The sequence below is a fragment of the Artibeus jamaicensis genome, unplaced genomic scaffold, assembly GCF_021234435.1.
Source record: "Artibeus jamaicensis isolate MK-2021 breed Jamaican fruit bat unplaced genomic scaffold, CSHL_Jam_final contig_252, whole genome shotgun sequence".
Classification (NCBI taxonomy): domain Eukaryota; kingdom Metazoa; phylum Chordata; class Mammalia; order Chiroptera; family Phyllostomidae; genus Artibeus; species Artibeus jamaicensis.
The window spans coordinates 189,086-202,275 of NW_026521538.1; the positions used below are offsets into that span (position 1 = coordinate 189,086).

A 13,190-nucleotide genomic window follows, 5' to 3' on the forward strand; every position below is an offset into this window, starting at 1 on the left:
TCAAATATAGATGTGCCTGGGAAAATCAGCCTCCTAAATCCTTGCCATAGTGCAACCTTATTTCATGGAGAGATAAGGAAAACATGCCATGAGACAGACCAATGGACATGATGTGTCTCCACAACCTGGGGATGTCTTGGGGATGATGTCTTAAGTTATTTCACCAGAAGGTGGCCACCATTAGCCTGACCGTGGTGCCAAAGGAATTCAAAAGTAAGGGAAAAGCTGGTCATTGGAACTTCACACCTGGCTGACATGGTAGCTCTTCATCCTGACTCGGCCAAAGGGGTCCTCACAGGCCCTGGACCACAAGGTTTTACTGCTGATTTGGAGGGATCATTTGAAAATATCTTCCGTTTTCATAAATAGAACTTTTGCACCTGTATCCCCCATTCTAATTCTATATCCAAATTCCCCACATTGCATTCTCCTCTTGGAGGGTGAAAAGGGTGGCGTTCCCCCACCCCAGTGGTCCTCGGTCCTGGGCGAGAGTCAGGGGCACTTTCCTAACTTCCTCTTCCCAGACACCATCCCAGGAGACACTGGTTCAGCCCAGGGAGACTCGAATGACTCAGAAGCAGGGCCCGCTGGAGTTGGGTATCAGAGAGCTCTTGGCACGGGGCCAGCCAAAAACACAAGAGTTCAGCAGTAGAGGAATAGGGATTGGCAGGGCAGAACAGAGTAGGTAAAGCCCATGTTTGGGGAGCTTCAGAGACTGGGGTTTGAGCTCTGGCTCTGCCATTTCCTGTGTGATCTTGCACAAATTACTTAACCTTCCTGAGCTTCACACCTTTACTGATAAAATGAGGACTTGTCCATGAGGTTGCTGGAAAAATAAGAGGACCTCACGACTGTGATGTACTCAGCATAGAGTCTGGTATTCGGTAAGGGCACACAGAGGGCAGAGGGAGGCACGGTCACTGCAGTGGCTCTCCTGTTATTATTAATAGGATTACGACTGAGCTGCTGGCGTGCTGGCCACCACGCTGCTGTTTCTGAAAGCAGAAGAGAGAAGGAGGGTAAGAGGCAGTGCCAGCATCTCTCAAGCCGTTTCTCCACAGTTTGTTACTCTCGCTCCTGCTTCAGGCGGAAACCATGGGCAGGGCGTCTGGAGACCCCCCCTTGCCCCTCCAGGTCTGGGTGCGGTGGAGGGTGGGGCTGGGGCTGGTCCCCACCTGCATCCCATCCCCACGCCCACAGGCTTTTAGACTTAGTGGCAGCTCAGGTGCGAGGAAAGGACCTTTGCTTTTGAGAGAGAATGGAGTGTAATTCCCGGACAAGTCACTTTGGGTCAGAGAGGAAGAAATGATGGAGGAAAAGAAGATCAAGCAAAGGTTTCAAAAAAGGAAAGAAAGAAAAATAGAAAGAAAGTCAAACTCATTTGCTTAGCCTTACTTGAAGGTTATTCTGGTAAATTATTTTTATTTTTGATAAGCTTCCCAATGACAAAGGTATACAGGAAAGAACTCACTCTACTCTCCCCAAGTTTCCTAGCCCCAACTCTGCCCAACTGCCTATTGCAACGAGGAGAGATTGGACATATGGCTGCCGCCCCACTGGGTGCTCGAGAAGACTCTGCAGTGACTGGGAGGGCAGCTCCTTATTGGAATGTACCGGTTTCTTTAAAAGAAAATTTTAAACCTCACTGATCAAGACATGGTAATTCTATTTGTTTTCTGAAACTCTGGCCAGAAGTTTACTTTTTCACAGTAGCTGGGGAAAGAAGGTTGCCAAGCCAGCACAAACAAGCCTTCCCGTGGTCCTTTACGACTTAGGAGAACCAGCTTTGAGACACTTAGAAATGTCTTTTTCATGCTGTATAAACAACCAGGACTGAGACAGAGGCAGTGGCTTTAAGCTAGGTTTTGGTAGGTTTATTGCAAGTAATTCTAGTTTCAAATTCTGAATTCAAACAAAACAAAAAACAAACAGCAGCAACAACAGTCTGCTCCTCCCCAGGAGATAAACTCTGAAATGATGATTCACATTTCTCAATAAAGCTGTGTTTTTTATCTCTCATTAAAAACTACTGGGGAAGCCTCAGCTGGGTGCTAATCTGCCTTTAATACCTTTCTCTGAAAGGCACAGCTCTTTCCCATGTTTGGAAGAGTGTGCAGCCCGGTCTATGCGGCTCAGTTGGTTGGAGCATCCTGTACACCAGAAGGTTGTGGGTTCTATAAAGAGAACAGAGGAAGATACGAATGGAGTTTCCGGTCAGGGCACACACCTAGGTTGCAGGCTCAATCTCTACTTGGGGCACGTACGGGAGGCAACCAGTTGATGTTTCCGTCTCTCTCAAATCAATGAACATATCCTTACGTGAGGACTGGAAAAAAAAAAAAGAAAAAAAAAAGAAGGGCCTTTCTACCGAGCCCAGGGCCACCTGTCGGGAGCACAGGCCTGGCACCGTGCCAAGGGCAGGGCCGAGGAGGACCGGCTGGAGCTCACAGGCATCAAAACCACAAGCTAGAGCATCTTAGTTAAAAAAAAAATTAACATAAAAATAACCTTTAAAGTGATCTAGCTCAAACGTTTCACTCGTAAAAAGCCCTCATCTAATCGAATACATTTGTCATCTCAGCAGAAGTGTGGGCGAGAGATGACATCTACCCGATTTTTAAAAGATCTCCAGGGAAGAAGGCTTCTTAGAAACGTGCGTTAACGTTTTATTATATTGGGTATTATAAATTTTTCATGTCCAATCTGATTTTTTTCCTTTTTATCCTTTAAGACTATTTCTTCCTTTTTGGTCTTTGGGGGCAGAGGAATAAGGTCTACTCCCTAAATTATAGGTGAAAAGTTATTATGTCACTGCTTTTTGTTTATGCTTTTAGGCAAAACAACCCCAGCGGCGGCTTGGCCCTCAGTTGACGTAAACCAAAAAGCAGACGCCACCATCACCCCGGGGTTGCTGGGTGTGGCAGCGGGTGACGTGGAAGCTCTGGGTGTGAAGCCGTGAAACCCTGTCTTCAGATCAACAGCCAGGCTGACTGTGACATGTGCTGGCACTGCCTGTGACCGGCCTGCGGCATTTTTCCAGTCCAATGGGTGCCACTGTTCTCTGCCACAGGACTTCCGCAGGTGCCCTTTGTCTGCTTGCGTCTAGGGGATAATATGCCTTCAGGTATGGTGTGTGCTCGTCATAGAAGAGAACCTTATCTTGCGGAGTGGGCTGGGTTCCCAGGTCCCAATAAAGCGAAAATCAAGAACAGCATTTAGTCAAAGTTGCCTGGAAAAAATTCCCCTGTCCTCAGTCGATTGTTTCTGAAGCAATGCTTTTTGGGTAGAATCAGCACCCCAGGATAAAAAGACCAGGTTATCTCAAACTAAGAAGGCCCTTGGTGGCAGTGAGGAGGTCATTGATTAAAATTAAATCCTCAGCTTTTAATTTTTAAGTCTGTTTTCCTATGGTAGACTTTTCTTTTCATTCAAAACAGGCCCCAGGCATGAAATGATTGGGAACCAAAGACTAGCACATAACAGCAAGGAGACCGAAAAGGAAATAAGGTATTTTAACTAAAACTAACACTTGCCAGTGTGTGATCTCATGCACGTTAAGTGATCGATAAATGTTTAGTGAATGTTTGACTCTAGCATCGATGAGAAGGGCTGTGCAGGATGGCTTGCTGGTCTCATCAGAGCAGAGAAGAACCGCGGTGGTAGCCCTGGAATTGTCCTAGAAAACAACTCCGATTCCACAGTCAAAAGCCCTCGCTCATCAACATTCTCCAGGTGTGTGCTAAGGATCTGCTGTGTGCTGGCAGGTTTTCCATGGCCTTCTGGAAACATACATACTTTTGCAACAGGCACCACAGTGGACTGAGTATGATGAAGTGGCCCCAACTGATTCCCTGCCAGATGTGGACTTTTGAGAACAGAGGACAGAGCTTAGTCATGGCACTAGCCTCAGTTCCAAGGACAGTGTACGGCACACCAAGTGCTCAGTACTGCCCAGGGGAGCGAAGTTCAGAGCACTCGACATGTCCTCCTGGAAAAGCAGTCAATGAAACGTGCCCTGCTTATCCCATGGACTCTCCTCTTTCTGGATCACTCATCCAAAGATTGGGGAATCTTGGGATTAGAATAATTCTCAGGATGTTGCCCTTAACTCCTTACCTTGCCTATTAGAACCTTCTTTGATACCTAGACTTTTTGTCCTAGTGAAGAATATCTTAGATATAAATGCGGCTATCCTCCCCAGCACATCCAAATTCCTAAGCCGGCTCTTTCAGAAAATGTTTTCTGACTTGACCAAAAACTCTGTTTTCAAGAAATATCATTTCCCATGATGACTGAATCTCATGCCTGGATATCTCTTTGGGAATTCCCTACCAAGGAGATATACCCTGAGGGTCCATGACAAGAGAGACCCAGTGATGAGCCAGTTGCAGATATGGGGACCAGGTAACTTTTCTGTTGTTGACAGATGGCACGTTGACCTCCTGCCCACTAGCCATAATGACTCAGCTTCCCTGAGTCACTGCCCAGCCTCTAATACTATGTGAGTGCCCCCCCACCCCGACAAAGCCCTGTTTGGCTGGGGATGGGCAGCTTTTCCTACAAGTTCACAGAATCATAACTAAGCTTCGCTGACTACCCCATTAATCGTGTGACTCCAAGGGAATAGGATTAAAATACCATCTGGACAGACGCTGGTTACATAGTCAGCGAGGAGCAAGACAACACCACACAACACGAGGTTAGAGGGTAGCAAAGGATCGGGAGACGGCCCTTAGCCACCAGAGAGAAACCCAAGGTAAAAAAGAAAGTAACAGCACGGGTACAAAGAGAGGCACATGGTTTTCCTTTAATTACCTTCCGATTTAGGACTAGGAGTAGATGCAGGAAACTGGTAGGTGGGGGTGTAAGGATTGTCCTCTGCAGCAGAGAAAAGCAGTGGATTTTGAGACTACCCACCATGAAGTGGAGGAACTGACAAATCCCCACTGGCTATTCGGATGATTACCTATTTTAGTGTTATTAAAGCACACGGCACTGCACTTAAAAACAGGTTAATGCATGAGAAAGGCCTTAGTTAATGTAGCACATCATGCAGACGAGTGAAATACATTGTCCACCAACCAAAAACGCCTATAAAAACAAAGTCTAGAAGCCAAATCTCATTCCTACAGTGGAACTATAGGAATTAATTTAGGGCTAGGACAACAGACACACTGTCTAAGTATATGGTACCTTCAGAATTTTGCTGGCTTTCAGGAAGTTCGGGGAATTTGTACGTAGGGAAATAAGGGTTTTCTTCAGGAGTGTCTAGACAGAGGAGCAGGTTTGGGAGAGAGAACAGAGGAAGATACAAAGGGAGAGAATGAACGAATAGGAATCCACAAACAATTTCAGGCTCCTTGGATTCTGGAACATACCAAGCTTCACTAGCGACATGAAAGAAGTTAAAATGGCTTTTAAAAATCCAGTCCTTTTGCCTGAAGTACTGAGACACATCTAAGGAGACAATATCATTTCTCTTTTTAGATAAAGAATCATACACATATATATAGGCTCTAGTAAGCAAGAGGCATTTAGCACAAAGCTTCAAGTTTTTACCTTTTATAGGCAAAACTATTAATTATGCTAAGAAATAGTATGTAATGAAAACACTAAAAATAAATCAAACCTTGTACTATGGACATGAGAATCAAGGCAAACAAATGGACTCTTCATTTTTCCATACCTCGGCCCACCACTAAGGCAGGTGGTTTCCTTGAGGACCTGTGATTTAGGCTGTTAACACTGCCTGTGAGGCAGAATGATGTATTTTTCACATATGTACCTGCATCTCAGTACCTAGGCTGCCAGAGCTGGGTCTAAAGGTGAGGCACAGGTGGGTGCAGGATATGGACACTAGCTTTAGGCAGTGACCAGTGGATGTAATGCCATCCCATCAGAGACCCGGGCTTTAGCGTTGCCACCACGACCGAGCTCATCGGCCCAACGGCAGCAGACTTACTCCTGGCTCAGAGACATGAACACAAATGAGCATCTCGGTATTTAGAAGAGCGTGAAGAGGGGCACAGCCAGGTCCATTCCGAGAACTGCAGGAGCTAATTAACAGTGACGTTAGCTGGCATCCACCACTGACCAGAGAGACTCGTTATTGGTGACTTAGGCCAGCACTGACCAGAACGTTTTTTCTTTGCCTTTGTGTGTCATCTGTGCCAGGCAGCCAGACTGGATTTGACCACAGGGGAGGACAGGATGCTCTGCCCACAGGAACAGTGGGACTTCCCACGGTGCAGCTGTGTCCCTGCCTATCAGCTGACTGGCGGCACAGGCGGATGGGAGCTGTGGGCTCATGAGCTGCCCAAGCACTGGCCTGGGGTTCTCCCACCATGCTGGGTCACCTGCAGCCACCCAGCGGGCCCCTGACTTGGAAGCATTTCTCTTCCAGCTTGAGCAGGCGTTGGTGTGTCAGCTCTTGACTGACTCTCAGGGCTACCTGCCAAGGGCTGGCTCCCAGGTGGGGAAGATTATTATTCGTATTAACACCACCTTGCAGGCGTACCAGGTATGCTCCTTCACAAGGCAGGATTTGCTCTCTTTTGCACCCTGCAACATCCCTTGGAGGAAGAGAAGTGGGACAAACACAAAGGTACATGATTGGTCCAAGGTCACATGAGTCCTCGGGAACTGAACCCAGGTGAGAAGTTTTTAACTCCCAGTTCAGGGCTTTCTCACCTTGCTCTGCCTACAAGGCAGTCAGGGGCTGACACAGGGAGGTGCATCTAAAGCTGGAAGCAGGTGGGAGTTGGGCTGCTTGCATCCCAGGCAGGCAGATGCCAGAGCGCGGGGAGGGGGCTGGGCGCAGCCCGTTGCATCCCACAACATCTGGGAGGGAGGACTTCTGAGCCGACCTCAAATCCTGCATCTGAGGCAGGCGCACAAGTGCCCCTCCCTCCTCAGCTCTGAAGGTGTCTGGCTGGGCTCAGGCAGGCTGGTGCTTAATGAAGTCAAGTGCAGAGGCAGGCGCCTGGCACCCTAGAGAAGTGAGTTTAGGCCCTCACCACAACAGTCAACATACGAGCACAGCAGAGCTTCTACAAAAGCAAACCAGTACCTCTGTTTAGTTTGTGGATCTGTTTAAACATGGTCTTGTACCAGTCTTTTGATCTCTCGGTGTTCTGGAGAAAAACAAAGGCAAAGAGTAAAATGAAATGGAAATCTCTGTATGTTTTAGAACTTCTACGATTACAAAATCAAAATGAAAAGTGACAACATCTCAAGTATAGGCTCATGTAATTCTATACATCTTTGTGATTCCACATTTAAATCTTTTTTAAAAATTGCAAAACTGCCCTGGCTGGTGCAGCTTGGTGGACTGAGCACTGGCCTGTGAACCAGAAGGTCGCCAGTTCAATTCCTGGTCAGGGCACATGCCTGGGTTGTGGGCCAGGTTCCTAGTTGGGGTGTGCAAGAAGCAACTGATTGAATCTCTTGCGCATTGATGTTTCTCTCCCTCTCTTTCTCCCTCCCTTCCCCTTTCTCTAAAAGTAAATAAATAAAATCTTTAAAAAAAAAAAGCTGGCTCTGTAACTAATAAAAAAAATAAGAAATTTGGAACTTTTGAGAAAGATAAACCAAGGGATTCATTCAGACGTGAATCTGCAGAGTAACATTTGGCCAAAATGACATAGATTTTGAAAATAGTGAAGATTCACTTTAAACTATGACAATTTTTACAGAATTTTTAAAAAATTTCATTTTCAGAGAGAATCTCTTTCCATATACAGATGACTAAATGGAAGTAACACCCCCCCCCGAAACATATATGAGACAAAGAACACCTGTTTATCAGGTCACTCTCCACAGTGTGTCTAAGTCGCCTCGCACCGGGCTAGACTTAGCATGTATGCCTTCCAATGTGGCCCATAGAGCAGCCAGTGCCAGAGAGCTGGCATCCTAATCACTCGGCTTTTTGTTTTTAAGATACAAATTAAACAAGGAAGGGGGTAGGGGGTTAGAGCGGATATTGTCACTCCCACTTTGCAGAGGAGGGAAAATGAGTCACAGCTGCCTGGAGGCCAAGAGCTGCAGAGAAGATGAGTGGAACAGCCGCCTGACACCATGGGCATGGGTTTGGACGGGCTGCTCTGTCACCCACAGATTACGCAGTCCTGGGCAAGTGTCGTAAGCTCCCTGAGTCCCTGCTTCCTATCTGTAAAATGGGAATAACATTCATATCCACCTTGTAGAGTGAACGATGTTTAAATGAGATAATGGACTTGGCAAATGGGAGCTGTGATAACTATGAGTAATAATTCTCATTATTATCATTATTATTATTTTACAGTTATTATTCTACAGTACCAAGTAACAGTTCTTTTGAGACGTAGCCCACTGCTCTTTCTATTGGCCTTCTCCAAAGGGACCCAGAAACCTGTCTATTAGCTCAATGGACATCACAGAGAAACATATATTTTGACCAGTGTTTTGGTGAGCACCTGGACAGGAATGAGATTCGCCCTAATCTAGTGTCAAAAGCTGGGCTTCCCTAGAGCCCCTGAAGGTCTGCAGCAGGCTGGCACACCTGTACAGGGGGAGGGCTGGGCAGGGCCACCCGAGACCCAGTCTGTTCTGGAGGCCTCGGCAGGGTGAATCTATTCTGTGGTTGCCTTAGAGTTTCCTTCTCACTTTGGGTGATGGGCTAGATCCCATCCAGGGGAACTTCTTCTGCAACCTGTGACCAGAGACCCAGAGCCTCACTCTCCCCAGGGTTCTCTAACTCTGGACTGACAATTCCTGAGTCTGCTCCACGGAACAATAAATAATGTGTCCATGAAGGGGGCAGACTGGGAAACTTCCCAGGAAATTCTCCCCTTGAACTCACACATGCCCAAAGCCTCTCTCAGAGGACCTGCTGCAGGGAAATCTCACTGACTTTGTTCCACCCAGCTTTCCTTCACGTTCATTCCACCACGAAATCCTTTTCCTCACCAGACTTAGTAACACCTCACCCATGCTTTGGGGAGAGCTGCTGCACACTGAGCCCAGGACCAAGGGGGGCTTAGGAGACTGGAGCACAGCTCTATGAGGCTCCTAGACCCTCAGTGGACTTGGATGGTGGACAGAGGTGAGAACCCTCCTTAAGATGCCTTTGCAATCCACAGGGGTGTCCATAGGCACTTGGGGATGTATTCTTCCTTAAGAGGAAGCCTAAGAAGGACTCCTTGGCCAGGATTCCTACCCGGAGTGGGATGCCCACTTCGTCCATGGACACATCGCTTAGGTCCTGAGCGCTCTTGACCACCCGCCTGCCGTCATCCTTGGGCTTTTTCTCAGCAGTCCTGCCAGCAGAGGTGGGTTTTTCCTGGGTCGACGCCGAGTCCCGTTCTCCCACTCTTCTCTCAGAAGCAGGATCTGGAAGTGAAAAACAATCATTAGCTGAAGCTCTTCTGGTGGCTCTAAAACAAACAAAAAAATCCCAGTTGAGGGGGAAGTGTGTTTGCTAATTCTCAATTAGAACAAGTTTCATGTAGAGCAAGGGTCAGCAAACTGGGCCCAGCCACTGTTTTTGTAAATAAGCTTTTATTGGAATGCAGTCACACCCATTCACTTACGTATTATTTATGGCTGCTTTCAAGCTAAAGTGGCAAAGTCGAGTAACTGAGACAGAAACCGTATGGCCTGTGAAGCCTAACATGTTTACCATCTGGCCATTTAAAAAAGAATCTGCAGAGGGAAACCCTCAGTGCTCCAGACATTCCAGTGGTTCCGGCTGTCAAAGAACAGGTAAAACTTTAAAGAGATGGCCAAACATTTCTCGGAAGTCCTTGTTTCATCTTGGGGGAGTCACCTAACTTTTCTGTGCCTCTCCCCTCTCCTCCAAAAATGGGGATAACACTTCCACCGGCCAGCTCACGGGGACGCTCTGAGAGGACCTAACAAGATAACTCACGCCCGAGCGCTCAGAAAGCTGTAAATAGCTAAGTGAACATTAGAATATTTTACATTTGGTTCATGGTTGGAACTTACAGAGCTGATAACATGCCACATGCAGTCTACAGATTATAAAACTGCTTAATTTAACCTTTTATTCCAAGCCATGTCATTTATTTATGGTAGAGCATTACTGAGCACCTGCCAGGCGCTATGCACTCCCGTGCAGAGAACAGGGACCTGGGTTAGGGAAGGCAGGGAGAGATGGCCTCTTCCATTCAGACATGGTAACTTTGAGGTGACAGTGAGATGTTCAAGTAGAAATGCCCTAGAAACCCCTAGAAGAAATGTGGGAGTGGGGCCCCGGTGACAGGTCCCAGCAGAAGGGCAATTTCAGAGCCGTCAGCACAGAAGTGATGGCTGAGGTCAAGGAGACAGAGGAACTCAGTGGGGAAGGTGAACGGGACAGAGTCAAGGGCTGAAATCATGCACTGAGAAATGTCAGTCACAGGTTGAAAAAACAAAGGCTCCCCCAATGTTGTACGGGACAGGAGATGACTCGGAAGGGTGGAGTGAGGTGTCCCTAAAACCAGAGAAGACTGAATCCAAGCAGTATGTGGTTAAATATGTCAAAAAAAACCCTAGCCAAAAACAGAAATGAAGCAAGAGAAGAGTCACAGGATCACTCTAAGGGAGAAGTTTCAGGAGGGCAGTGGGGGCAGATGTCAGATTACAGGGAAAGAAATGACTATATAAGTGGGGTAAATAGGGAGATGGGCATGGAAAAAGTAGGGCAACCAGAGAGGTCACAGGATTGGGGGACAAAAAGGTCTAAGCCAGGAGAGACTATGTCCTGTCAGTGAGGCCCTTAGGTGAGACCGAGGGGTGGAGATGCGCCCTGGCAATGACAACTGCTCACTAAGCACCTGTCCATTGACTGAGGAGGGGGTTCTCATCTTTGAGAGGAACAGGTGCAGAGAGCTGGCTGGAGGACTAAATTTTGGCAAAAAGAAGGAACTCGGGGGTATGTACAAAGCTGTGCCGAAGTCAGAGATGTCCGTGTGTGGAGGAGGGGTTGGGGGAGTGGGGAAACACTGTGGGCACCCTCAGGTTTCACAACTTTCAGTCTGCTTCGTGGGGTGACTGCCCAGATCTGAAACTGACCACTGAAATGAGGGTTCATTCTGGGCCCTACAGTGATTTCTAAACTTTCTGCGGGAGACTCGGTTCAGGGAGTCCTTCAGAGAGCCTGAGCCTGGAAGTCATTACCATGAGTTCTAAAGGATGTTAAAGACCAGACTGGTTTCATGGGATGAGTTCTCATGCTCCCAGGAAATTGTAACAGGAGGCCAAGGATTTGGCAGGAAGCATGGGACATGCAGAGGGATTTCAAGCTAGCAGAGCCCCCCTAAAATGCCTCTGCTGGACATTCTCCTCCCACTGGAAAGGCCTTCCTTAGTGAGATCAAGACTTCAAGCTGCCTCACCTGGTGCTGTCTCACCTGACGCTCCTACTCCTCTTCTTCAAGGCCATTTCTTTAGAAGTAGAGGAAAATCACAGCTATGCCCTTCTCAGGGTTTTGGGGTCCAGAGAATCTTTAAAAATATTTTCATGACAGGTGGCTCTAACACAAATTACTCCACACCTGAGCTGACAGTCCATGGATTTATTCCAAAACTGCCAGAGTCCGTTTGATCTACAAAAATTAGCCCTAAATTATCTTACTTTAGAAGCTTGTGATCATGTGACTTATGATTGAGTGGATTTCAATATACAGACAGCTACACAGCAGCCCCTGAAGAAAAACAGTTTCTTTATATCATGAAAACCCAAAGTGACACTTCACTGCGCCACACAGGTGACAGGGCCACCCTTTTGACATACGCATAACAATGAGGGATTGCTGCTATTTCTCACCAGACAAATGCAGGTCCCTCACATGACATCTTTGAGCACTTCCATCTAATTTTATATTGTTTTCCAAAGCACGGTCCTGGGACGAGCCACTGAGTAAATAATGGTGTGACCACCTGAGACAGGACCTCTGTGTTCGTGGGGGCTGGGAAAGCATGCTTTTTCTTCACACCAAGCTTTGTGATTGAGGGTTACAGCAGTGCTGACACCTCCCTCGGGGAGGGTGGCATGGCCCATGCCAGCCCCTGTCCCAGCCCTTGCTGTCCCGTCTGCCCACCCAAGGGGACCATGAGCTTCATGAGGCCAAACGCCCATGGGTCTCCTTCCCACAGGAGAATCTCGCCGAGCATGAAGCCCCAGAGACTCGGTACAAATCTGTTGAAGGGAGGGAGGCTGGTGGCTCTTCCAAGTCCCATCAGCACATGGGTGATGGGCAGCGCCTCCCTCACTCCCGGGCGCAGGCTGCAGTGCCAGCCGGGCCAGCCCTCTCTACTGCAGGAGCTTTCTGAACAAAATGGTGCTTCTTCTTAAACAAAAACTAACAGTCAGTGAGCTATCTATGTGCCACTCAATCAAACACCACGAGTGGATCTGTCCTAAAACTCAAAGAGGACAGAGCGCGAGACTTCTTTCAGAGCCTGGGGAGTAGCCTGGAGGCACGGTAGAGAGGCCCGCCTTTGTCACAGCACGTCCAGGGTGCAGGGGGTAGCTCGGAGCTTCCTGTCGCACGTGATCCTGACACTTCTTTGAGGCAGGAGCAAGGACTGTCATCCCCACTTCCCACACGAAGAACCTGGCTCAGAGAGGTAAAGCCACTTCCTCAGGGACAAAGAGCTGTGAGAGGGAGGAGCCAGGACCCAACTCTGGGTTTAACTTTTGGGTGTGGGTGCCTTTAAAGACTCTCTTCCACTGCTCCTTTCAACTCCCAAAGGCAGGGAGGAGCCGCAGGAGCTACCTTACTTCCCAAGCCACCCAGTTCTCAGCTACCTGGGCTGGGGCCAAAGATGAAGTGGGCTGGAGCCTGGCCTCTTGAGGAGGGGGCAGCGAAGGGCACCTTGTGCTCAGCCATAGCCTGTCCTGGTTCCACAGCCAAGTCCTGATAAAGCCGAGAGGGTGTGAGAACCCCATGTCCTCCCCACCCGGGCTTTCCATGAACTGTAAGGACAGCGGAGGGCTGAAGTGACACAAAAGTCACGGAGCAACTGCTCAGAAGATGGTGGCCTTTGTTGCCCACCAAACCAGGGGCCCTGAACCCCTGGAGTTCAAGGGTCTCTGCACACCCACCACAAGCATGTGTTTCCACATGTGTGGCTTTTTCTGGGGAATGAATGTACTCGCTGCCTTCACTAGATTTCCCAAATGGTCCGTGACCAACACAAGGTCACCAA

The 13,190-nt window shown here is 48.1% G+C and overlaps 1 protein-coding gene across 49 annotated transcripts in view; it reads right to left on the reverse strand.

Annotated features, from left to right (window-relative positions):
• Positions 1-13,190, reverse strand: part of SORBS1 (sorbin and SH3 domain containing 1) — a 224,942-nt gene that overhangs the window by 70,428 nt on the left and 141,324 nt on the right. For 27 of the 49 annotated variants that reach the window (XM_053662484.1, XM_053662483.1, XM_053662498.1 and 24 more), the window contains 4 exons: positions 9,197-9,369; positions 7,070-7,133; positions 5,194-5,268; positions 4,816-4,878 (listed from right to left, as the gene is read on the reverse strand). In XM_053662484.1, the coding sequence (XP_053518459.1) occupies positions 4,816-4,878; positions 5,194-5,268; positions 7,070-7,133; positions 9,197-9,369 (375 nt within the window). The remainder of the gene's footprint in view (positions 1-4,815; positions 4,879-5,193; positions 5,269-7,069; positions 7,134-9,196; positions 9,370-13,190) is intronic. The other 22 variants (XM_053662536.1, XM_053662497.1, XM_053662504.1 and 19 more) reach the window with 2 other exon arrangements.